This window comes from Salvelinus fontinalis, chromosome 10 (assembly GCF_029448725.1).
Source record: "Salvelinus fontinalis isolate EN_2023a chromosome 10, ASM2944872v1, whole genome shotgun sequence".
Classification (NCBI taxonomy): domain Eukaryota; kingdom Metazoa; phylum Chordata; class Actinopteri; order Salmoniformes; family Salmonidae; genus Salvelinus; species Salvelinus fontinalis.
In genome coordinates, this window is record NC_074674.1 from 41,512,162 (window position 1) to 41,538,077 (window position 25,916).

Consider the following 25,916-nt stretch of genomic DNA (forward strand, 5'->3'; position numbering starts at 1 on the left):
AGGGGTCTGAGGCTTCAGTGTGTTAGTAGAACAGGTTAGTGAACTCAGCCCCAGGACCAGCTGGATGAGGGGACTGAGGCTTCAGTGTGTTAGTAGAACAGGTTTGTGAACTCAGCCCCAGGACCAGCTGGATGAGGGGACTGAGGCTTCAGTGTGTTAGTAGAACAGGTTAGTGAACTCAGCCCCAGGACCAGCTGGATGAGGGGACTCTTTTCTTTGCTCAGCTCTTGGCATTGCAAGGCTTGGTAATGATATGAGAGGGGGTCACTGTATTTTAGATGTTTCCAAAACTTATTTGCTCTTTTTTGAGTTGTTATTTATTAGTGGATATTGGCCTAATTCTGCCCTGCATGCATTGTTTGTAGTTTTCCTCTGGACATGTAGGAGAATCTGACAGAACTCTGCATGCAGGGTTTCAATGGGGTGTTTGTCCCATTTGGTGAAATCTTGTTTTGCAAGTGGACCCCACACCTCGCTGCCATAGAGTGCAATTGGTTCAATGACATATTCAATTAGTTTTTGCCAAATTTTAATGGGTAGTTCAATTTGAATTAGCTTTTTAATGGCGTAGAATGCCCTGCGTGCTGTCTCTCTCAGTTCATTCACTGCCTCATTAAGGTGTCCAGTTGAGCTTATTTTTAAACCTAAGTAATTGTAGTGTGTGCAGTACTCTATATATTTTAAACCAATTGAGAACTTTGGTCTAATTCCCTGGGATCTGGATCTTCTCTGGAAAATCATTATTTTTGTCTTTTTGGGGTTTACTGCCAGGGCCCAGGTCTGGCAGTACTGCTCTAGCAGATCCAGGCTCTGCTGTAGGCCATGTGCTGTGGGTGACAACAGGCATAGGTCATCTGCGAAGAGTAGGCATTTAACCTCTGAATTATGGAGACTAACACCAGGGGCTGGGGATTTTTCTAGAATAGTGGCCAATTCGTTGATGTAAATATTGAAGAGTGCAGGGCTCAGATTGCAACCCTGACGAAGGCCCTGCCCCTGGTTAAATAATTCTGTTCTTTTCTTGCCAATTTTAATGCTGCACGTATTGCCAGTATACATTGATTTAATTATGTCATATGTTTTACCCCCTACACCACTTTCAATAACTTTGTAGAACAGTCCTGTATGCCAAATAGAATCAAATGCTTTTTGGAAGTCGATAAAGCAAGCGTATATTTTGGTATTATTTTGGTGGACATGTTTACCTATCAGGGTGTGTAGGGTGTAAATATGATCGGTCGTGCGATGTTTTGGTATAAATCCAAATCTCTCTCTCTCTCTCTCTCTCTCTCTCTCTCTCTCTCTCTCTCTCTCTCTCTCTGTCTCTCTCTGTCTCTCTCTGTCTCTCTCTGTCTCTCTCTGTCTCTCTCTGTCTCTCTCTGTCTCTCTCTCTCTCTCTCTCTCTCTCTCTCTCTCTCTCTCTCTCTCTCTCTCTCTCTCTCTCTCTCTCTCTCTCTCTCTCTCTTCTTCTCTCTTCTTCTCTCTTCTCTCTCTTCTCTCTCTTCTCTCTCTTTTTTCAATGGGCTGCTTTATTGGCATGGGAAACATGTGTTAACATTGCCAAACCAAGTGAGGTAGATAATATACAAAAGTGAAATAAACAATACAAATTAACAGTAAAAATTACACATACAGAAGTTTCAAAACAATAAAGACATTACAAATGTCATATTATATAGATACAGTGTTGTAACAATGTACAAATGGTTAAAGCACACAAGTTAAAATAAATAAGCATAAATATGGGTTGTATTTACAATGGTGTTTGTTCTTCACTGGTTGCCCTTTTCTGGTGGCAACAGGTCACAAATCTTGCTGCTGTGATGTCACACTGTGGAATTTCACCCAGTAGATATGGGAGTTTATCAAAATCGGGTTTGTTTTCTAATTCTTTGTGGATCTGTGTGATCTGAGGGAAATATGTGTCTCTAATATGGTCATACATTTGGCAGGACGTTAGGAAGAGCAGCTCAGTTTCCACCTCATTTTGTGGGCAGTGGTCAGGTATTCTGCCACTGTGTACTCTCTGTTTAGGAGCAAATAGCATTCTAGTTTGCTCTGCTGTTTTGTTAATTCTTTCCAATGTGTCAAGTAATTATCTTTTTGTTTTCTCATGATTTGGTTGGGTCTAATTGTGCTGTTGTCTTGGGGCTCTGTGGGGTGTGTTTGTGTTTGTGAACAGAGCCCTAGGACCAGTTTGCTTAGGGGACTCTTCTCCAGGTTCATCTCTCTGTAGGTGATGGCTTTGTTATGGAAGGTTTGGGAATCGCTTCCTTTTAGGTGGTTGTAGAATTTAACGGCTCTTTTCTGGATTTTGATAATTAGTGGGTATCGGCCTAATTCTGCTCTGCATGCATTATTTGGTGTTCTACGTTGTACACGGAGGATATTTTTGCAGAATTCTGCATGCAGAGTCTCAATTTGGTGTTTGTCCCATTTTGTGAAATCTTGGTTGGTGAGGGGACCCCAGACCTCATAACCATAAAGGGCGATGGGCTCTATGACTGATTCAAGTATCTCTCTGTCTCTCTCCTCTGTCTGTCTCTCTCTCCTCTGTCTGTCTCTCTCTCCTCCGTCTGTCTGTCTCTCTCTCTCTCGCTCTCCTTCTATTTCCCTCTCTCTCTCTCTCTCTCTCCTTTCTCTTCCCATCTCTCTCTCTCTCTCTCTCTCTCTCTCTCTCTCTCTCTCTCTCTCTCTCCTTTCTCTTCCCATCTCTCACTCACTCTCTCTCACACGCACACACACAGCAGTGTGGGAGTCACAAAGTTTCTTTCCATTGACTTCTCTCAGGAACCACCGAGCCAATAACATTGACTTAAACCTCTGATTAAACCTCCACCCACCGCTTATAGACCCATTTCCTGGCTAACTTACAGCAAATGGAATTGTTTTGAGAAGGTCAATGTGAGTAGGGTCTTTATTTCTCTCTATCGCTCTCCTGTCTCTAATAGGCCCTCTTTCCCCCCTCTCTCTAGTAAGGCCCTCTCTTTCCCCCCTCTCTCTAGTAAGGCCCTCTCTTTCCCCCCTCTCTCTAGTAAGGCCCTCTCTTTCCTCCTCTCTCTAGTATACCCTCTTTCCCCCCTCTCTCTAGTAAGGCCCTCTCTTTCCCCCCTCTCTCTAGTAGGCCCTCTTTTCCCCCTCTCTCTAGTAGGCCCTCTTTCCCCCCTCTCTCTAGTAGCTCTCCTCTCCTCTCTCTAGTAGCTCTCTCTCTCTCTAGTAGCTCTCTCTTCCTCTCTCTAGTAGCTCTCTCTCTCTCTAGTAGCTCTCTCTCTCTAGTAGCTCTCTCTCTCTCTCTCTCTCTCTCTAGTAGCTCTCTCTCTCTATCTCTCTAGTAGCTCTCTCTCTAGTAGCTCTCTCTCTCTAGTAGCTCTCTCTCTCGCTCTCTCTAGTAGCTCTCACTCTCTCTCACTCTAGTAGCTCTCTCTCTCACTCTCTCTAGTAGCTCTCGCTCTCTCTCACTCTAGTAGTCTCTCTCTCTATCTCTAGTAGCTCTCTCTCTCTCTCAGTCTGCTCTTTCTCTCTAGTAGCTCTCTCTCTAGTACCTCTCTCTCTAGTAGCTCCTCTCTCTCTCTAGTAGCTCTCCTCTCTCTCTCTCTAGTAGCCTCTCTCCTCTCTCTCTCTAGTAGCTCTCTCTCTCTCTCTAGTAGCTCTCTCTCTCTATCTATCTAGTAGCTCTCTCTATCTAGTAGCTCTCTCTCTCTAGTAGCTCTCTCTCTTCGCTCTCTCTCTAGTAGCTCTCTCTTCTCTCCTCTCTCTAGTAGCTCTCTCTCTCCCTCTCTCTCTAGTAGCTCTCTCTCTCATCTCTCTCTCTCTAGTAGCTCTCTCTCTCTCTCTCTCTCTAGTAGCTCTCTCTCGCTCTCTCTAGTAGCTCTCGCTCTCTCTCACTCTAGTAGCTCTCGCTCTCTCTCACTCTAGTAGTCCCCCCTCTCTCTCTAGTAGCTCTCTCTCTCTCTCTAGTAGCTCTCTCTCTTCTCTCTCTCTCTCTAGTAGCTCTCTCTCTCTCTAGTAGCTCTCTCTCTCTAGTAGCTCTCTCTTCTCTCTCTCTCTCTAGTAGCTCTCTCTCTCTCTCTCTAGTAGCTCTCTCTCTCTCTCTCTCTCTCTAGTAGCTCTCTCTCTCTCTCTCTAGTAGCTCTCTCTCTCTCTAGTAGCTCTCTCTCTCTAGTAGCTCTCTCTCTTTCTCTCTCTCTTTCTCTCTAGTAGCTCTCTCTCTAGTAGCTCTCTCTCTCTCTCTCTCTCTCTAGTAGCTCTCTCTCTCTCTCTCTCTCTCTCTCTCTAGTAGCTCTCTCTCTCTAGTAGCTCTCTCTCTCCTCTCTCTCTAGTAGCTCTCTTTCTCTCTCTCTCTAGTAGCCCTCTCTCTCTCTCTCTAGTAGCTCTCTCTCTAGTAGCTCTCTCTCTCTCTAGTAGCTCTCTCTCTCTCTAGTAGCTCTCTTCCCCTCTCTCTAGTAGCTCTCTCTCTCTAGTAGCTCTCTCTCTCTAGTAGCTCTCTCTCTCTCTCTCTAGTAGCTCTCTTTCTCTCTCACTCTAGTAGCTCTCTCTCTCTCTCTCTCTCTAGTAGCTCTCTCTCTGTCTCTAGTAGCTCTCTCTCTCTCTAGTTGCTCTCTCTCTCACTCTAGTAGCTCTCTCTCTCTAGTAGCTCTCTCCCTCTAGTAGCTCGCTCTCTCTCTAGTAGCTCTCTCTCTCCCTCTCTCTAGTAGCTCTCCTCTCTCTAGTAGCTCTCTTTCTCTCTCTCTCTCTCTAGTAGCTCTCTCTCTCTCTAGTAGCTCTCTCTCTTTAGCTCTCACTTTCTCTCTAGTAGCTCTCTTTATCTCTCTCTCTCTAGTAGCCTCTCTCTCTCTCTCTCTAGTAGCTCTCTCTCTCGTAGCTCTCTCTCTAGTAGCTCTCTCTCTCTCTAGTAGCTCTCTCTCTCTAGTAGCTCTCTCTCTAGTAGCTCTCTCTCTCTAGTAGCTCTCTCTCTCTCTAGTAGCTCTCTCTCTCTCTCTAGTAGCTCTCTCTCTCTAGTAGCTCTCTCTCTCTCTAGTAGCTCTTCTCTCTCTCTAGTAGCTCTCTCTCTCTCTAGTAGCTCTTCTCTCTCTCTAGTAGCTCTCTTCTCTCTCTCTCTCTAGTAGCTCTCTCTCTCTAGTAGCTCTCTCTCTCTCTAGTAGCTCTCTCTCTCTCTAGTAGCTCTCTCTCTCTAGTAGCTCTCTCTCTAGTAGCTCTCTCTCTCTCTAGTAGCTCTCTCTCTCTAGTAGCTCTCTCTCTAGTAGCTCCTCTCTCTAGTAGCTCTCTCTCTCTCTAGTAGCCCTCTCTCTAGTAGCCTCCTCTCTCTAGTAGCTCTCTCTCTCTCTCTAGTAGCCTCTCTCTCTCTAGTAGCTCTCCTCTCTCTCTAGTAGCTCTCCCTCTCTCTAGTAGCTCTCCTCTCTCTAGTAGCTCTCCTCTCTCTAGTAGCTCTCTCTCTCTCTAGTAGCCTCTCTCTCTCTAGTAGCTCCTCTCTCTAGTAGCTCTCTCTCTCTCTAGTAGGCTCCTCTCTCTAGTAGCCTCTCTCTCTCTAGTAGCCCTCTTTCTCTCTCTCTAGTAGCCCTCTCTTCCTCCTCTCTCTAGTAGGCCTCTTTCTCTCTCTCTAGTAGCTCTCTTCCCCTCTCTCTAGTAGCTCTCTCTCTCTCTAGTAGCTCTCTCCTCTCTCTAGTAGCTCTCTCTCTCTCTAGTAGCTCTCTCTCTCTCTAGTAGCTCTCTCTCTCTCTAGTAGCCTCTCTCTCTCTCTAGTAGGCCCTCTTTCCCCCTCTCTCTAGTAGGCCCTCTCTTTCTAGTAGCCCTCCTCTCTCTAGTAGGCCCTCTTTCCCCCTCTCTCTCTAGTAGGCCCTCTCTTTCCTCCTCTCTCTAGTAGGCCCTCTTTCCCCCTCTCTCTAATAGGGCCTCTTTCACCCCTCTCTCTAGTAGGCCCTCTTTCCCCCTCTCTCTAGTAGGCCCTCTTTCCCCCCTCTCTCTAGTAGGCCCTCTTTCCCCCCTCTCTCTAGTAGGCCCTCTTTCCCCCTCTCTCTAGTAGGCCCTCTTTCCCCCCCTCTCTCTAGTAGGCCCTCTTAGCCCCCTCTTCCTGTCTGTTTGAGCGTGTCTCACTGTAAAGGTCTGTGTTCTTTCTGTTGTTTTTGTCTCTGTAGGTAATGAGTTTGGCCACCCGGATTGGCTGGACTTCCCCAGGAAGGGCAATGGTGAGAGTTATAAGTATGCCCGTCGTCAGTACAACCTGCTGGACCCCGACAACAACCTACGCTACACACAGCTTTACGCCTTTGACAGAGACATGAACCTCACGGAGGACAAATATGGATGGCTGGCCTCCCAGAAGGTAGGAGACAAGACAAGCAGGCAGACATTTCATTTGTTTTTTTTTTTACTTAAATCATTTCATTTTTTTTCTTGTCAGATACTGCAATCATCAACATTTATTTATTTATTTTGGGAGGGGGGGGGGGAGGGGGGGTCTCGTCTATCTTAAATTATAAACTGGGTTGTTCGTGCCCTGAATGCTGATTGGCTGACAGCTATGTTATATCAGACCGTATATGTCACGGGTATGAAAAAAAGTTATCTTTACTGTACTAATTACATAGAAAACTAGTTTATGATAACAATAAGGAACATAGGCGGTTTGTGGTATATGGCCAATATACCACGGCTAAGGGCTGCGTCCAGGCACTCCGCGTTGCATCGTGCCCAAGAACAAACCCCCTCGTGCCTTATTGCTTAAATATATGAGTCTGAGTATCATTACTACATTTCTACTTTACTCATGACTTCTCAATGAGCAAACTCCTGTGACGTACAAGGAGGCGTTTCACATGCTCTCCCATGCTCCTCCAGTTGATTATGTCTAGCACAATACCTTGCTGCTTTGGGCTCTGTATCTCCCTTTCTCAGTATCCCTGGAGGAAGTCTTTAGTCTCTGTATCTCCCCTTCTCAGTATCCCTGGAGGAAGTCTTTAGGCTCTGTATCTCCCCTTCTCAGTATCCCTGGAGGAAGTCTTTAGTCTCTGTATCTCCCCTTCTCAGTATCTCTGGAGGAAGTCTTTAGTCTCTGTATCTCCCCTTCTCAGTATCTCTGGAGGAAGTCTCTATCTCCCCTTCTCAGTATCCCTGGAGGAAGTCTTTAGTCTCTGTATCTCCCCTTCTCAGTATCTCTGGAGGAAGTCTCTATCTCCCCTTCTCAGTATCCCTGGAGGAAGTCTTTAGTCTCTGTATCTCCCCTTCTCAGTATCTCTGGAGGAAGTCTCTGTATATCCCCTTCTCAGTATCCCTGGAGGAAGTCTTTGGTCTCTGTATCTCCCCTTCTCAGTATCTCTGGAGGAAGTCTCTGTATCTCCCCTTCTCAGTATCTCTGGAGGAAGTCTTTAGTCTCTGTATCTCCTCTTCTCAGTATCCCTGGAGGAAGTCTTTAGTCTCTGTATCTCCCCTTCTCAGTATCTCTGGAGGAAGTCTCTGTATCTCCCCTTCTCAGTATCCCTGGAGGAAGTCTTTAGTCTCTGTATCTCCCCTTCTCAGTATCCCTGGAGGAAGTCTTTAGTCTCTGTATCTCCCCTTCTCAGTATCTCTGGAGGAAGTCTCTGTATCTCCTCTTCTCAGTATCTCTGGAGGAAGTCTCTGTATCTCCTCTTCTCAGTATCCCAGGAGGAAGTCTTTAGTCTCTGTATCTCCTCTTCTCAGTATCTCTGGAGGAAGTCTTTAGTCTCTGTATCTCCCCTTCTCAGTATCCCTGGAGGAAGTCTTTAGTCTCTGTATCTCCCCTTCTCAGTATCTCTGGAGGAAGTCTCTGTATCTCCCCTTCTCAGTATCCCTGGAGGAAGTCTTTAGTCTCTGTATCTCCCCTTCTCAGTATCTCTGGAGGAAGTCTCTGTATCTCCCCTTCTCAGTATCCCTGGAGGAAGTCTTTAGTCTCTGTATCTCCCCTTCTCAGTATCCCTGGAGGAAGTCTCTATCTCCCCTTCTCAGTATCCCTGGAGGAAGTCTTTAGTCTCTGTATCTCCCCTTCTCAGTATCTTTGGAGGAAGTCTCTGTATCTCCTCTTCTCAGTATCCCTGGAGGAAGTCTCTGTATCTCCCCTTCTCAGTATCTCTGGAGGAAGTCTTTAGTCTCTGTATCTCCCCTTCTCAGTATCCCTGGAGGAAGTCTTTAGTCTCTGTATCTCCCCTTCTCAGTATCTCTGGAGGAAGTCTTTAGTCTCTGTATCTCCCCTTCTCAGTATCCCTGGAGGAAGTCTTTAGTCTCTGTATCTCCCCTTCTCAGTATCTCTGGAGGAAGTCTTTAGTCTCTGTATCTCCCCTTCTCAGTATCCATGGATGAAGTCTTTAGTCTCTGTATCTCCCCTTCTCAGTATCTCTGGAGGAAGTCTTTAGTCTCTGTATCTCCCCTTCTCAGTATCCCTGGAGGAAGTCTTTAGTCTCTGTATCTCCCCTTCTCAGTATCTCTGGAGGAAGCCTTTAGTCTCTGTATCTCCCCTCTCAGTATCCATGGAGGAAGTCTTTAGTCTCTGTATCTCCCCTTCTCAGTATCCCTGGAGGAAGTCTCTGTATCTCCCCTTCTCAGTATCCCAGGAGGAAGTCTTTAGTCTCTGTATCTCCCCTTCTCAGTATCTCTGGAGGAAGTCTTTAGTCTCTGTATCTCCCCTTCTCAGTATCCCTGGAGGAAGTCTCTGTATCTCCCCTTCTCAGTATCCCTGGAGGAAGTCTTTAGTCTCTGTATCTCCCCTTCTCAGTATCTCTGGAGGAAGTCTCTGTATCTCCCCTTCTCAGTATCTCTGGAGGAAGTCTCTGTATCTCCCCTTCTCAGTATCCCTGGAGGAAGTCTTTAGTCTCTGTATCTCCCCTTCTCAGTATCTCTGGAGGAAGTCTTTAGTCTCTGTATCTCCCCTTCTCAGTATCTCTGGAGGAAGTCTCTGTATCTCCCCTTCTCAGTATCTCTGGAGGAAGTCTTTAGTCTCTGTATCTCCCCTTCTCAGTATCTCTGGAGGAAGTCTTTAGTCTCTGTATCTCCCCTTCTCAGTATCTCTGGAGGAAGTCTCTGTATCTCCCCTTCTCAGTATCTCTGGAGGAAGTCTCTGTATCTCCCCTTCTCAGTATCTCTGGAGGAAGTCTTTAGTCTCTGTATCTCCTCTTCTCAGTATCCCTGGAGGAAGTCTCTGTATCTCCCCTTCTCAGTATCCCAGGAGGAAGTCTTTAGTCTCTGTATCTCCCCTTCTCAGTATCCCTGGAGGAAGTCTCTGTATCTCCCCTTCTCAGTATCCCTGGAGGAAGTCTTTAGTCTCTGTATCTCCCCTTCTCAGTTTCTCTGGAGGAAGTCTCTGTATCTCCCCTTCTCAGTATCCCAGGAGGAAGTCTTTAGTCTCTGTATCTCCCCTTCTCAGTATCCCTGGAGGAAGTCTCTGTATCTCCTCTTCTCAGTATCCCTGGAGGAAGTCTCTGTATCTCCCCTTCTCAGTATCCCTGGAGGAAGTCTTTAGTCTCTGTATCTCCTCTTCTCAGTATCCCTGGAGGAAGTCTCTGTATCTCCCCTTCTCAGTATCCCTGGAGGAAGTCTTTAGTCTCTGTATCTCCTCTTCTCAGTATCTCTGGAGGAAGTCTTTAGTCTCTGTATCTCCTCTTCTCAGTATCCCTGGAGGAAGTCACTGTATCTCCCCTTCTCAGTATCCCTGGAGAAAGTCTTTAGTCTCTGTATCTCCCCTTCTCAGTGTCTCTGGAGGAAGTCTCTGTATCTCCCCTTCTCAGTATCTCTGGAGGAAGTCTCTGTATCTCCCCTTCTCAGTATCTCTGGAGGAAGTCTTTAGTCTCTGTATCTCCTCTTCTCAGTATCCCTGGAGGAAGTCTTTAGTCTCTGTATCTCCCCTTCTCAGTATCCCTGGAGGAAGTCTTTAGTCTCTGTATCTCCCCTTCTCAGTATCTCTGGAGGAAGTCTCTGTATCTCCCCTTCTCAGTATCTCTGGAGGAAGTCTTTAGTCTCTGTATCTCCCCTTCTCAGTATCCCTGGAGGAAGTCTTTAGTCTCTGTATCTCCCCTTCTCAGTATCCCTGGAGGAAGTCTTTAGTCTCTGTATCTCCCCTTCTCAGTATCTCTGGAGGAAGTCTCTGTATCTCCCCTTTTCAGTATCTCTGGAGGAAGTCTCTGTATCTCCCCTTCTCAGTATCTCTGGAGGAAGTCTCTGTATCTCCCCTTCTCAGTATCTCTGGAGGAAGTCTCTGTATCTCCTCTTCTCAGTATCCCTGGAGGAAGTCTTTAGTCTCTGTATCTCCCCTTCTCAATATCTCTGGAGGAAGTCTTTGGGCTCAGTGATGTCCAGACTGTAGACAGGCCACTTGAACTCTTGACCCAGCAGTTTATCCTCCATTTTGTGCTTGTGCCCCCCCCCCCACCCCCCCCCCACCCCCCTCTCCTTTCCATACCCACCACGTTACCTGCAAGGTGCACATTTATTCGTCACGTGCACGGAGAGGATGAGGAGAGGAAGAGGAGGAGAGGATTACGTGCACGGGATACAACAGGTGTAAAACACTACAGGGACATTCTACCTTCAGACCTCTTTCCCAACAACGCAGTGATAATAATAATAGTAGAAGATAGAAAATATATATTTTTAAGTACAAATAATAAACACCATAGAACTACGATGAGAGTTAAACTATATACAGTTCAGTACCTTATTCAGTGTCCAGGGGTACTGGAGTGGTTTTATATAAAGGTCAGTACCTTATTCAATGTCCAGGGGTTCTGGAGTGGTTGTATATACAGGTCAGTACCTTATCCTCTTGGAACTATAGGGGGTGCTGTTCCGCATTAGCATATTTGTGTCTCCAAATTAAACTGCCTCGTGCTAAATTCTTGATCGTACAATATGCATATTATTGTTATTATTGGATAGAAAACACCTTCTAGTTTCTATAGAAGTTGAAATTTTGTCTCTGAGTTGTACAGAACAATTTCTACAGCACTTTTCATGACAGGGTTCAGATTTCAATTTTTTTTACCTCTGATCTGGGGTCTGTTTTTAAGGCGACAGTGAATGCTATGAAGAAACCGACACTGCCTACGTCTTCCTCTGGGTGTCTGTACGTCATCACGCTTTCAATGGAATCGATGGGATTTTCACAGCCATTATAAAAGACCAAAATGTATAGAGACCGCCCTTTCTCGTCGTGCGCCTGAAGCGTGAAGGACATCGGACCTGCCTCGTTCCAAATCGTTTTCTAACCAGCAATATTTCTCCGGTCATGTTTTTACTCGTTCTAGGTGTTAAAAACATCATAATGTAGTTAATTTGAACCGTTTTATAGCAATTTATATCCGTTTAGTGCGATTTTGAGGAATTTATTTGTTGTGCACTCTGAAACTTTGGACACGTTTTGGGGTGTCGGTCGTTGGTGGTGGACATTTCGAAGGACAGAGGACATCTATCGACCAAAAGACGTTTATAACATAGAAAGGATACATTGCCCAAGAATCTGATGGAAGAACAGCTCAAAGTAAGCAATATTTAATATGATAAATCGTGTTTCTGTCGAAATATTTTAAACGCATATTTCGCCATTTTGTTTGGTATAGCTTCACTTGGCGAACCCTGTATTGAAAAGTAAGGATAATTTTAAAAATGTAAATCAGCGGTTGCATTAAGAACTAATTTGTCTTTCGATTCCTGTAAACCCTGTATTTTTTAGTCAAGTATATGATTAGCTATTAATTAAACTAGATCACTCTGAAAGATGGCGACCGACATTTTCAGGCTTGTTTTGCTACTATTTTCATTGTGTAACCACGGTTTTGTATGGCTAAATATGCACCTTTTCGAACAAACTGTATATGTATATTGTAAAATGATGTTACAGGAGTGTCATCGGAAGAATTCTGAGAAGGTTAGTGAAAAAATTAATATCTTTTGGCGATGTTGACTTTTATCGCTCACTTTGGCTAGAATCAATGCTGGGCTGCTATGTGCTATGTGCTATGCTAATATAACGATTTATTGTGTTTTCGCTGTAAGACACTTAGAAAATCTGAAATATTGTCTGTATTCACAGGATCTGTGTCTTTCGATTAGTGTATGCTGTGTATTTTTACGAAATGTTTGATGATTAGTAGTTAGGTAAACACGTTGCTCTAAGTAGTTTTTCTAGTCCATTTGTGACGGTGGGTGCAATTGTAAACTATGCCATCTACCTGAAATATGCACTTTTTTCTAACAAAACCTATCCCATACCATAAATATGTTATCAGACTGTCATCTAATGAGTTTTTTTGTTGGTTAGGGGCTATAAATATCTTAGTTTAGCCGAATTGGTGATGGCTACTGGTGTTGGTGGACAAATAAAAGATGGTGGATTATGCTAATGTGTTTTTAGGTAATAGATGTACATCTTTACATATTGTGTCTTCCCTGTAAAACATTTTAAAAATCGGAAATGGTGGCTTTATTCACAAGATCTGTATCTTTCATCTGGTGTCTTGGACTTGTGATTTAATGATATTTAGATGCTACTATCTACTTGTGAAGCTATGCTAGCTATGCTAAACAGTGTGTGGGGGGTGGGGGGTGCTCCCGGATCCGGGTTTCTGAGGCAGTAGAAGTTATTCAATGTCCAGGGGTTCTGGAGTGGTTGTATATACAGGTCAGTACCAGTACCTTATTCAATGTCCAGGGGTTCTGGAGTGGTTGTATATACAGGTCAGTACCAGTACCTTATTCAATGTCCAGGGGTTCTGGAGTGGTTGTATATACAGGTCAGTACCTTATTCAATGTCCAGGGGTCCTGGAGTGGTTGTATATACAGGTCAGTACCTTATTCAATGTCCAGGGGTTCTGGAGTGGTTGTATATACAGGTCAGTACCTTATTCAATGTCCAGGGGTACTGGAGTGGTTGTATATACAGGTCAGTACCAGTACCTTATTCAATGTCCAGGGGTTCTGGAGTGGTTGTATATACAGGTCAGTACCAGTACCTTATTCAATGTTCAGGGGTTCTGGAGTGGTTGTATATACAGTTCAGTACCTTATTCAGTGTCCAGGGGTACTGGAGTGGTTTTATATAAAGGTCAGTACCTTATTCAATGTCCAGGGGTACTGGAGTGGTTGTATATACAGGTCAGTACCTTATTCAATGTCCAGGGGTTCTGGAGTGGTTGTATATACAGGTCAGTACCAGTACCTTATTCAATGTCCAGGGGTACTGGAGTGGTTGTATATACAGGTCAGTACCTTATTCAATGTCCAGGGGTTCTGGAGTGGTTGTATATACAGGTCAGTACCAGTACCTTATTCAATGTCCAGGGGTACTGGAGTGGTTGTATATACAGGTCAGTACCTTATTCAATGTCCAGGGGTTCTGGAGTGGTTGTATATACAGGTCAGTACCAGAACCTTATTCAATGTCCAGGGGTACTGGAGTGGTTGTATATACAGGTCAGTACCAGTACCTTATTCAATGTCTAGGGGTTCTGGAGTGGTTGTATATACAGGTCAGTACCTTATTCAATGTCCAGGGGTACTGGAGTGGTTGTATATACAGATCAGTACCTTATTCAATGTCCAGGGGTTCTGGAGTGGTTGTATATACAGGTCAGAACCAGTACCTTATTCAATGTCCAGGGGTACTGGAGTGGTTGTATATACAGGTCAGTACCTTATTCAATGTCCAGGGGTTCTGGAGTGGTTGTATATACAGGTCAGTACCAGTACCTTATTCAATGTCCAGGGGTTCTGGAGTGGTTGTATATACAGGTCAGTACCTTATTCAATGTCCAGGGGTTCTGGAGTGGTTGTATATACAGGTCAGTACCAGTACCTTATTCAATGTCCAGGGGTTCTGGAGTGGTTGTATATACAGGTCAGTACCTTATTCAATGTTCAGGGGTTCTGGAGTGGTTGTATATACAGGTCAGTACCTTATTCAATGTCCAGGGGTTCTGGAGTGGTTGTATATACAGGTCAGTACCAGTACCTTATTCAATGTCCAGGGGTTCTGGAGTGGTTGTATATACAGGTCAGTACCTTATTCAATGTCCAGGGGTCCTGGAGTGGTTGTATATACAGGTCAGAACCTTATTCAATGTCCAGGGGTTCTGGAGTGGTTGTATATACAGGTCAGTACCTTATTCAATGTCCAGGGGTTCTGGAGTGGTTGTATATACAGGTCAGTACCAGTACCTTATTCAATGTCCAGGGGTTCTGGAGTGGTTGTATATACAGGTCAGTACCTTATTCAATGTCCAGGGGTTCTGGAGTGGTTGTATATACAGGTCAGTACCAGAACCTTATTCAATGTCCAGAGGTACTGGAGTGGTTGTAAACTCAGCAAATTAAATAAACGTCCTCTCACTGTCAACTGCGTTTATTTTCAGCAAACTTATCATGTGTGTCCCTGAACAAAGGGGGGGGGGGGTTCAAAAGTAACAGTCAGTATCTGGTGTGGCCACCAGCTGCATTAAGTACTGCAGTGCATCTCTTCCTTATGGACTGAACCAGATTTGCCAGTTCTTGCTGTGAGATGTTACCCCACTCTTCCACCAAGGCACCTGCAAGATCCCAGACATTTCTGGAATGGCCCTAGCCCTCACCCTCCGATCAAACAGGTCCCAGACGTGCTCAATGGGATTGAGGTCCTGGCTCTTCGCTGGCCATTGCAGAACACTGACATTCCTGTCTTGCAGGAAATCACGCACAGAACGAGCAGTATGGCTGGTGGTATTGTCATGCTGGAGGGTAATGTCAGGATGAGCCTGCAGGAAGGGTACCACATGAGGGAGGAGGATGTCTTCCCTGTAACGCACAGCGTTGAGATTGCCTGCAATGACAACAAGCTCAGTCCGATGACGCTGTGACACACCGCCCCAGACCATGATGGACCCTCCACCTCCAAATCGATCCCGCTCCAGAGTACAGGCCTCGGTGTAACGCTCATTCCTTCAACGATAAACGCGAATTTGACCATCACCCCTGGTGAGACAAAACCGCGACTCGTCAGTGAAGAGCACTTCTTGCCAGTCCTGTCTAGTCCAGCGACGGTGGACTTGTAACCATAGGCGACGTTGTTGCCGGTAATATCTGGTGAGGACCTGCCTTGAAAATAAAATAAAGAAATACCTTATTTACAGATTTATAAGTATTATATAAATATTCAGACCCTTTGATTTGAGACTCGAAATTGAGCTCAGGTGCATCCTGTTTCCATGGATCATCCTTAAGATGTTTCTATAACTTGATTGGTGTGCCAAGCTTGTAGCATCATACCCAGGAAGACTCAAGGCTATAATCACTGCTATAGGTGTTTCAACAAAGTAGTAAGTAAGGAGTCTGAATACTTATGTAAATGTAATATTTCAGAAATATATATACATTTGCAAAAATGTTTTTGCTTTTGCTTTGTCGTTATGGGGTATTGTGATGTCGTTATGGGGTATTGTGATGTCATTATGGGGTATTGTGATGTCATTATGGGGTATTGTGATGTCGTTATGGGGGTATTGTGATGTCATTATGGGGTATTGTGATGTCGTTATGGGGGTATTGTGATGTCATTATGGGGTATTGTGATGTCATTATGGGGTATTGTGATGTCATTATGGGGGTATTGTGATGTCATTATGGGGTATTGTGATGTCATTATGGGGTATTGTGATGTCGTTATGGGGGTATTGTGATGTCATTATGGGGTATTGTGATGTCATTATGGGGTATTGTGATGTCATTATGGGGTATTGTGATGTCATTATGGGGTATTGTGATGTCGTTATGGGGGTATTGTGATGTCATTATGGGGTATTGTGATGTCATTATGGGGTATTGTGATGTAGATTTGATGAGGGGTAAAAAAAACAGTGAATCAATTTTAGAATAAGGCTGTAACGTAACAACATGTTGGAGGAGTCAAGAGGTCTGAATACTTTCCAAATGTATGGTGTGACCCTGGACAACACCCTGTCGTTCTCTGCACACATCAAAGCAGTGACTTCCAGGTTCCTATCTCTACAACATCCGTAGCGTACGGCCCACACAGACTTTCGTGAACTAACACTCACTCTGGATAAGTGGCTAAAATGTACAATTATATTATTACATTTTATACAGGACTAGTTGAATCAGGTGTTTGACTGGTTGGACATTCTGCTAATAAGACTAGACACCTAAAGGTTAGTGAGGTTTTACAGTCACTGGAGAACTGCGGGTATCACAATGATATATTCTCTTTCATCTCATTCTTCCCTCCTCTTCCTCTCTCCTTCAGGTGTTGATGACCACAGCGAATGAGAAGGATAAAGTCATCGTGTTTGAAAGAGCCAACGTAATGTTTGTTTTCAACTTCCACCCCAGTAACAGCTACAGTGACTACCGTATAGCAGCCGGTCCGAACGGGAAGTATCCTTTATTACTGAGGGACGCTGGGACGTGTACACACACACACACACTGGGACACACACACACACACACTGCACTGGGACACACACACACACACACACTGGGACACACACACACACACACACTGCACTGGGACACACACACACACACACTGGGACACACACACACACACACTGCACTGGGACACACACACACACACACACACTGGGACACACACACACACACTGGGACACACACACACACACACTGCACTGGGACACACACACACACACACTGGGACACACACACACACACTGCACTGGGACACACACACTGCACTGGGACACACACACACACTGGGACACACACACACTGGGACACACACACACACTGCACTGGGACACACACACACACACACTGGGACGTGTACACACACACACACACTGGGACACACACACACACACTGGGACACACACACACACACACTGCACTGGGACACACACACACACACACTGGGACACACACACACACACACTGCACTGGGACACACACACACACACTGGGACACACACACACACACACTGGGACACACACACACACTGGAACACACACACACACACACACACACACTGGGACACACACACACACACTGGGACGCACACACACTGGGACACACACACACTGGGACACACACACACACACTGGGACACACACACTGGGACACACACACACTGGGACACACACACACACACTGGGACACACACACTGGGACACACACACACTGGGACACACACACACTGGGACACACACACACTGGGACACACACACACTGGGACACACACACACTGGGACACACACACACTGGGACACACACACACTGGGACACACACACACACACTGGGACACACACACTGGGACACACACACACACACTGGGACACACACACACACACTGGGACACATACACACACATTGGGACACACACACACACTGGGACACACACACTGGGACACACACTGGGACACATACACACACACTGGGACACACACACAGAGTTTGTGTTGAAGAGGTTCGTTGTGGGATATGTGACTGACCGGCTCGATTCGTCTTATGAAGCAACAATGGTGTTTTTTACATTGGATAAAAGTAGAGACTCAGAGCTAGAAAATGGTATGTTATACACTACAGTTGAGGAAAAATGGGAAAGTCAATACTGCTTTGAAAGTTGATAAACTTGTAACTCCACTGTTGAGAAAATGGCCCTTGAATGTTCTGGTACACCTACTGGAGACCTCTTCTTTGTCTCCACCTATTCAGCATCGTTCACACCCTCTTAAGCCTTAGCCCCACCCATCTATTTAAGGATTCACATGTGAGGCCATGTACTAAACAGGGTGAGTACGGTAGTGTAGTAAACAGAGTGAGTAGTGTAGTAAACAGAGTGAGTAGTGTAGTAAACAGAGTGAGTAGTGTAGTAAACAGAGTGAGTAGTGTAGTAAACAGAGTGAGTAGTGTAGTAAACAGAGTGAGTAGTGTAGTAAACAGAGTGAGTAGCGTGTAAACAGAGTGAGTAGCGTAGTAAACAGAGTGAGTAGCGTAGTAAACAGAGTGAGTAGCGTAGTAAACAGAGTGAGTAGCGTAGTAAACAGAGTGAGTAGCGTAGTAAACAGAGTGAGTAGCGTAGTAAACAGAGTGAGTAGCGTAGTAAACAGAGTGAGTAGCGTAGTAAACAGAGTGAGTAGCGTAGTAAACAGAGTGAGTAGCGTAGTAAACAGAGTGAGTAGCGTAGTAAACAGAGTGAGTAGCGTAGTAAACAGAGTGAGTAGCGTAGTAAACAGAGTGAGTAGCGTAGTAAACAGAGTGAGTAGCGTAGTAAACAGAGTGAGTAGCGTAGTAAACAGAGTGAGTAGCGTAGTGAACAGAGTGAGTAGCGTAGTGAACAGAGTGAGTAGCGTAGTGAACAGAGTGAGTAGCGTAGTGAACAGAGTGAGTAGCGTAGTGAACAGAGTGAGTAGCGTAGTGGACAGAGTGAGTAGCGTAGTGGACAGAGTGAGTAGCGTAGTGGACAGAGTGAGTAGCGTAGTGGACAGAGTGAGTAGCGTAGTGGACAGAGTGAGTAGCGTAGTGGACAGAGTGAGTAGCGTAGTGGACAGAGTGAGTAGCGTAGTGGACAGAGTGAGTAGCGTAGTGGACAGAGTGAGTAGCGTAGTGGACAGAGTGAGTAGCGTAGTGGACAGAGTGAGTAGCGTAGTGGACAGAGTGAGTAGCGTAGTGGACAGAGTGAGTAGCGTAGTAGACAGAGTGAGTAGTGTAGTAGACAGAGTGAGTAGTGTAGTAGACAGAGTGAGTAGTGTAGTAGACAGAGTGAGTAGTGTAGTAGACAGAGTGAGTAGTGTAGTAGACAGAGTGAGTAGTGTAGTAAACAGAGTGAGTAGTGTAGTAAACAGAGTGAGTAGTGTAGTAAACAGAGTGAGTAGTGTAGTAAACAGAGTGAGTAGTGTAGTAAACAGAGTGAGTAGTGTAGTAAACAGAGTGAGTAGTGTAGTAAACAGAGTGAGTAGTGTAGTAAACAGAGTGAGTAGTGTAGTAAACAGAGTGAGTAGTGTAGTAAACAGAGTGAGTAGTGTAGTAAACAGAGTGAGTAGTGTAGTAAACAGAGTGAGTAGTGTAGTAAACAGAGTGAGTAGTGTAGTAAACAGAGTGAGTAGTGTAGTAAACAGAGTGAGTAGTGTAGTAAACAGAGTGAGTAGTGTAGTAAACAGAGTGAGTAGTGTAGTAAACAGAGTGAGTAGTGTAGTAAACAGAGTGAGTAGTGTAGTAAACAGAGTGAGTAGCGTAGTAAACAGAGTGAGTAGCGTAGTAAACAGAGTGAGTAGCGTAGTGAACAGAGTGAGTAGCGTAGTGAACAGAGTGAGTAGCGTAGTGAACAGAGTGAGTAGCGTAGTGAACAGAGTGAGTAGCGTAGTGAACAGAGTGAGTAGCGTAGTGGACAGAGTGAGTAGCGTAGTGGACAGAGTGAGTAGCGTAGTGGACAGAGTGAGTAGCGTAGTGGACAGAGTGAGTAGCGTAGTGGACAGAGTGAGTAGCGTAGTGGACAGAGTGAGTAGCGTAGTGGACAGAGTGAGTAGCGTAGTGGACAGAGTGAGTAGCGTAGTGGACAGAGTGAGTAGCGTAGTGGACAGAGTGAGTAGCGTAGTGGACAGAGTGAGTAGCGTAGTGGACAGAGTGAGTAGCGTAGTGGACAGAGTGAGTAGCGTAGTGGACAGAGTGAGTAGCGTAGTGGACAGAGTGAGTAGCGTAGTGGACAGAGTGAGTAGCGTAGTGGACAGAGTGAGTAGCGTAGTGGACAGAGTGAGTAGCGTAGTGGACAGAGTGAGTAGCGTAGTGGACAGAGTGAGTAGCGTAGTGGACAGAGTGAGTAGCGTAGTGGACAGAGTGAGTAGCGTAGTGGACAGAGTGAGTAGCGTAGTGGACAGAGTGAGTAGCGTAGTGGACAGAGTGAGTAGCGTAGTGGACAGAGTGAGTAGCGTAGTGGACAGAGTGAGTAGCGTAGTGGACAGAGTGAGTAGCGTAGTGGACAGAGTGAGTAGCGTAGTGGACAGAGTGAGTAGCGTAGTGGACAGAGTGAGTAGCGTAGTGGACAGAGTGAGTAGCGTAGTGGACAGAGTGAGTAGCGTAGTGGACAGAGTGAGTAGCGTAGTGGACAGAGTGAGTAGCGTAGTGGACAGAGTGAGTAGCGTAGTGGACAGAGTGAGTAGCGTAGTGGACAGAGTGAGTAGCGTAGTGGACAGAGTGAGTAGCGTAGTGGACAGAGTGAGTAGCGTAGTGGACAGAGTGAGTAGCGTAGTGGACAGAGTGAGTAGCGTAGTGGACAGAGTGAGTAGCGTAGTGGACAGAGTGAGTAGCGTAGTGGACAGAGTGAGTAGCGTAGTAGACAGAGTGAGTAGCGTAGTAGACAGAGTGAGTAGCGTAGTAAACAGAGTGAGTAGCGTAGTAAACAGAGTGAGTAGCGTAGTAAACAGAGTGAGTAGCGTAGTAAACAGAGTGAGTAGCGTAGTAAACAGAGTGAGTAGCGTAGTAAACAGAGTGAGTAGCGTAGTAAACAGAGTGAGTAGCGTAGTAAACAGAGTGAGTAGCGTAGTAAACAGAGTGAGTAGCGTAGTAAACAGAGTGAGTAGCGTAGTAAACAGAGTGAGTAGCGTAGTAAACAGAGTGAGTAGTGTAGTAAACAGAGTGAGTAGTGTAGTAAACAGAGTGAGTAGTGTAGTAAACAGAGTGAGTAGTGTAGTAAACAGAGTGAGTAGTGTAGTAAACAGAGTGAGTAGTGTAGTAAACAGAGTGAGTAGTGTAGTAAACAGAGTGAGTAGTGTAGTAGACAGAGTGAGTACGGGTAGTGTACTAAACAGAGTGAGTAGTGTAGTAAACAGAGTGAGTAGTGTAGTAGACAGAGTGAGTACGGGTAGTGTACTAAACAGAGTGAGTAGTGTAGTAAACAGAGTGAGTAGTGTAGTAGACAGAGTGAGTAGTGTACTAAACAGAGTGAGTAGTGTAGTAAACAGAGTGAGTAGTGTAGTAAACAGAGTGAGTAGTGTAGTAAACAGAGTGAGTAGTGTAGTAAACAGAGTGAGTAGCGTAGTAAACAGAGTGAGTAGCGTAGTAAACAGAGTGAGTAGCGTAGTAAACTGAGTGAGTAGCGTAGTAAACTGAGTGAGTAGCGTAGTAAACTGAGTGAGTAGCGTAGTAAACTGAGTGAGTAGCGTAGTAAACTGAGTGAGTAGCGTAGTAAACTGAGTGAGTAGCGTAGTAAACTGAGTGAGTAGCGTAGTAAACTGAGTGAGTAGCGTAGTAAACTGAGTGAGTAGCGTAGTAAACTGAGTGAGTAGCGTAGTAAACTGAGTGAGTAGCGTAGCGTAGTAAACTGAGTGAGTAGCGTAGCGTAGTAAACTGAGTGAGTAGCGTAGCGTAGTAAACTGAGTGAGTAGCGTAGCGTAGTAAACTGAGTGAGTAGCGTAGTGTAGTAAACTGAGTGAGTAGCGTAGTGTAGTAAACTGAGTGAGTAGCGTAGTGTAGTAAACTGAGTGAGTAGCGTAGTGTAGTAAACTGAGTGAGTAGCGTAGTGTAGTAAACAGAGTGAGTACGGTAGCGTAGTAAACAGAGTGAGTAGCGTAGTAAACAGAGTGAGTAGCGTAGTAAACAGAGTGAGTAGCGTAGTAAACAGAGTGAGTAGTGTAGTAAACAGAGTGAGTAGTGTAGTAAACAGAGTGAGTAGTGTAGTAAACAGAGTGAGTAGTGTAGTAAACAGAGTGAGTAGTGTAGTAAACAGAGTGAGTAGCGTAGTAAACAGAGTGAGTAGCGTAGTAAACAGAGTGAGTAGCGTAGTAAACAGAGTGAGTAGCGTAGTAAACAGAGTGAGTAGTGTAGTAAACAGAGTGAGTACGGCAGTAGTGAATTAAACAACCACAGATTTCAAGACCAAATTCTGGTTCATACTACGTCTATCAACAGCTGTCGCAGTGACATCATCATTCTATTGTCGTTATGCAAAATTATGAACACACAAACTACGGACTGTATGACATCAGCATCCTGGTGTATTTCAACACCAATAAACCCAATCCAACATATGTGGGAGCTCCTTCAAGACTGTTGGAAAAGCATTCCGGGTTGAACTGGTTGAGAGAATGCCAAGAGTGTCATCAAGGCGGCTACTTTTGAAGAATCTAAAATATATTGTTTTTTGTTTAACACTATTTTTTTGGTTACTACATGATTCCATATGTGTTATATCGTAGTTTTCATGTCTTCAACTTTTATACACTGTTTCTGTTGACAACGGCATTAGCTGAGCTGGGATCTCCACATCTCACTTCATCAGTATTTCTACTGTTAGCAGCAGCAGTAGAGGGGAGATGGGGGAGAGAGGGAGGGGAGATCGGGGAGGGGGAGAGAGAGAGGGGGGGGGGATGGGGAGAGAGAGAGGGAGGGAGGGATGGGGGAGAGAGGGAGGGATGGGGGGAGAGAGAGAGAGGGAGAGATGGGGGGAGAGAGAGAGAGGGAGAGGGAGGGATGGGGAGAGAGAGAGAGGGATGGGGGAGAGAGAGAGGGAGGGATGGGGAGAGAGAGGGAGGGATGGGGAGAGAGAGAGAGGGATGGGGAGAGAGGGAGAGGGATGGGGGGAGAGAGAGAGGGATGGGGGAGAGAGAGAGGGATGGGGGAGAGAGAGAGGGAGGGATGGAGAGAGAGAGGGAGGGATGGAGAGAGAGAGAGAGGGAGGGATGGGGGAGAGAGGGAGATGGGGGAGAAGAGATCTGACGAATAGAAAGTACTTTTCACTTCTTTGGCCTTCTGCTCCCTACTACTCCTCTTCTCCGTTTCTTCTATTGTTCTTTACTATCGTCCTCTGAAAGCCCCTGAGCTCCAGGAGAGCGTAAATACTGGTTTAAGGTCCTCTCTCTTCCCCCCCATCTTTCTCTTCTTTTCTCTCCTCCGTTGACTGTAAGCTGTGTTAGACTGGTTATAATGAGACCTTCGAGTGCCATTTTTATTTTCATCCCTTTATTCCCTCCATCCCTTCTTACCCCACAGTGAGGTGAATACCGAAGATACTTCTCATTGACACAGTGAGGTGAATACCGAAGATACTTCTCATTGACACAGTGAGGTGAATACTGAAGATACTTCTCATTGACACAGTGAGGTGAATACCGAAGATACTTCTCATTGACACAGTGAGGTGAATACCGAAGATACTTCTCATTGACACAGTGAGGTGAATACTGAAGATACTTCTCATTGACACAGTGAGGTGAATACTGAAGATACTTCTCATTGACACAGTGAGGTGAATACTGAAGATACTTCTCATTGACACAGTGAGGTGAATACTGAAGATACTTCTCATTGACACAGTGAGGTGAATACTGAAGATACTTCTCATTGACACAGTGAGGTGAATACCGAAGATACTTCTCATTGACACAGTGAGGTGAATACTGAAGATACTTCTCATTGACACAGTGAGGTGAATACCGAAGATACTTCTCATTGACACAGTGAGGTGAATACTGAAGATACTTCTCATTGACACAGTGAGGTGAATACTGAAGATACTTCTCATTGACACAGTGAGGTGAATACTGAAGATACTTCTCATTGACACAGTGAGGTGAATACTGAAGATACTTCTCATTGACACAGTGAGGTGAATACTGAAGATACTTCTCATTGACACAGTGAGGTGAATACTGAAGATACTTCTCATTGACACAGTGAGGTGAATACCGAAGATACTTCTCATTGACACAGTGAGGTGAATACTGAAGATACTTCTCATTACTGAAGAGCTCAGTGACTTTCAATGTGGCACCGCCCTAGGATGCTACCTTTCCAACAATTTAGTTTGTCAAATTTCTGCCCTGCTAGAGCTGCCCCGGTCAACTGTAAGTGCTGTCAATGTGAAGTGGAAACGTCAAGGAGAAACACTGGCTCAGCCGCGAAGTGGTAGACCACACAAGCTTCACAGAACGGTACCGCAGAGTGCTGAAGCACGTAAAAATCGTCTGTCCTCGGTTGTAACACTCACTATTGAGTTCCAAACTGCCTCTGGAAGCAACGTCAGCACAAAAACTGTTAGTCGGGAGCTTCATGAAATGTGTTTCCATGGCAGAGCAGCCGCACACAAGCCTAAGATCACCATGCGCAATGCCAAGCGTAGAGTGGTGTAAAGCTCGCCGCCATTGGACTCTGGAGAAGTGGAAATTAAGTGCAAATATGGGTTTGGCCGATGCCAGGAGTACGCTACCTGCCCCAATGCTTAGTGCCAACTGTAAAGTTTGGTGGAGGAGGAATAATGGTCTGGGGATGTTTTTCATGGTTCGGGCCCCTTAGTTCCAGTGAAGGGAAATCTTAACCTTACAACATACAATGATATTCTAGATGATTCTGTGCTTCCAACTTTGTGGCAACAGTTTGGGGAAGGCCCTTTCCTGTTTCAGCATGACAATGCTCCCGTGCACAAAGCGAGGTCCATACAGAAATGGTTTGTCGAGATGTGGAAGAACTTGACTGGCCTGCACAGAACCCTGACCTCAACCCCATCGAACACCTTTGGGATGAATTGGATCGCCGACTGTGAGCCAGGCCTAATAACCCAACATCAGTGCCCGACCTCACTAATGCTCTTGTGTTTGAATGGAAGCAAATCCCCGCAGCAATGTTCCAACATCTAGTGGAAAGCCTTCCCAGAAGAGTGGAGGCTGTTATAGCAGCAATGTTCCAACATCTAGTGGAAAGCCTTCCCAGAAGAGTGGAGGCTGTTATAGCAGCAATGTTCCAACATCTAGTGGAAAGCCTTCCCAGAAGAGTGGAGGCTGTTATAGCAGCAATGTTCCAACATCTAGTGGAAAGCCTTCCCAGAAGAGTGGAGGCTGTTATAGCAGCAATGTTCCAACATCTAGTGGAAAGCCTTCCCAGAAGAGTGGAGGCTGTTATAGCAGCAATGTTCCAACATCTAGTGGAAAGCCTTCCCAGAAGAGTGGAGGCTGTTATAGCAGCAATGTTCCAACATCTAGTGGAAAGCCTTCCCAGAAGAGTGGAGGCTGTTATAGCAGCAATGTTCCAACATCTAGTGGAAAGCCTTCCCAGAAGAGTGGAGGCTGTTATAGCAGCAATGTTCCAACATCTAGAGGAAAGCCTTCCCAGAAGAGTGGAGGCTGTTATAGCAGCAATGTTCCAACATCTAGTGGAAAGCCTTCCCAGAAGAGTGGAGGCTGTTATAGCAGCAATGTTCCAACATCTAGTGGAAAGCCTTCCCAGAAGAGTGGAGACTGTTATAGGAGCAATGTTCCAACATCTAGTGGAAAGCCTTCCCAGAAGAGTGGAGGCTGTTATAGCAGCAATGTTCCAACATCTAGTGGAAAGCCTTCCCAGAAGAGTGGAGGCTGTTATAGCAGCAATGTTCCAACATCTAGTGGTAAGACCTTCCCAGAAGAGTGGAGGCTGTTATAGCAGCAATGTTCCAACATCTAGTGGAAAGCCTTCCCAGAAGAGTGGAGGCTGTTATAGCAGCAATGTTCCAACATCTAGTGGAAAGCCTTCCCAGAAGAGTGGAGGCTGTTATAGCAGCAAAGGGGGAACCAACTCCATATTAATACCCATGATTTTGTAATGAGATGTTCAATGAGCAGGTGTCCACATACGGCGGTAGGTAGCCGAGGAGACGGCGGTAGGTAGCCGAGGAGAGGCGGCGGTAGGTAGCCGAGGGGAGACGGCGGTAGGTAGCCGAGGGGAGGCGGCGGTAGGTAGCCGAGGGGAGGCGGCGGTAGGTAGCCGAGGGGAGACGGCGGTAGGTAGCCGAGGGGAGACGGCGGTAGGTAGCCGAGGGGAGACGGCGGTAGGTAGCCGAGGGGAGGCGGCGGTAGGTAGCCGAGGGGAGGCGGCGGTAGGTAGCCGAGGGGAGGCGGCGGTAGGTAGCCGAGGGGAGGCGGCGGTAGGTAGCCGAGGAGAACCGGCGGTAGGTAGCCGAGGGGAGGCGGCGGTAGGTAGCCGAGGGGAGGCGGCGGTAGGTAGCCGAGGGG

The 25,916-nt window shown here is 45.8% G+C and overlaps 1 protein-coding gene across 2 annotated transcripts in view; it reads left to right on the plus strand.

Moving 5' to 3' along the window:
* The window catches only part of gbe1a (glucan (1,4-alpha-), branching enzyme 1a), a 249,035-nt gene that overhangs the window by 184,343 nt on the left and 38,776 nt on the right, over positions 1–25,916 (plus strand). For both annotated transcript variants that reach the window (XM_055936819.1, XM_055936820.1), the window contains exons 13-14: positions 6,132–6,319; positions 16,233–16,363. In XM_055936819.1, coding sequence (XP_055792794.1) covers positions 6,132–6,319; positions 16,233–16,363 — 319 coding nt within the window. The remainder of the gene's footprint in view (positions 1–6,131; positions 6,320–16,232; positions 16,364–25,916) is intronic.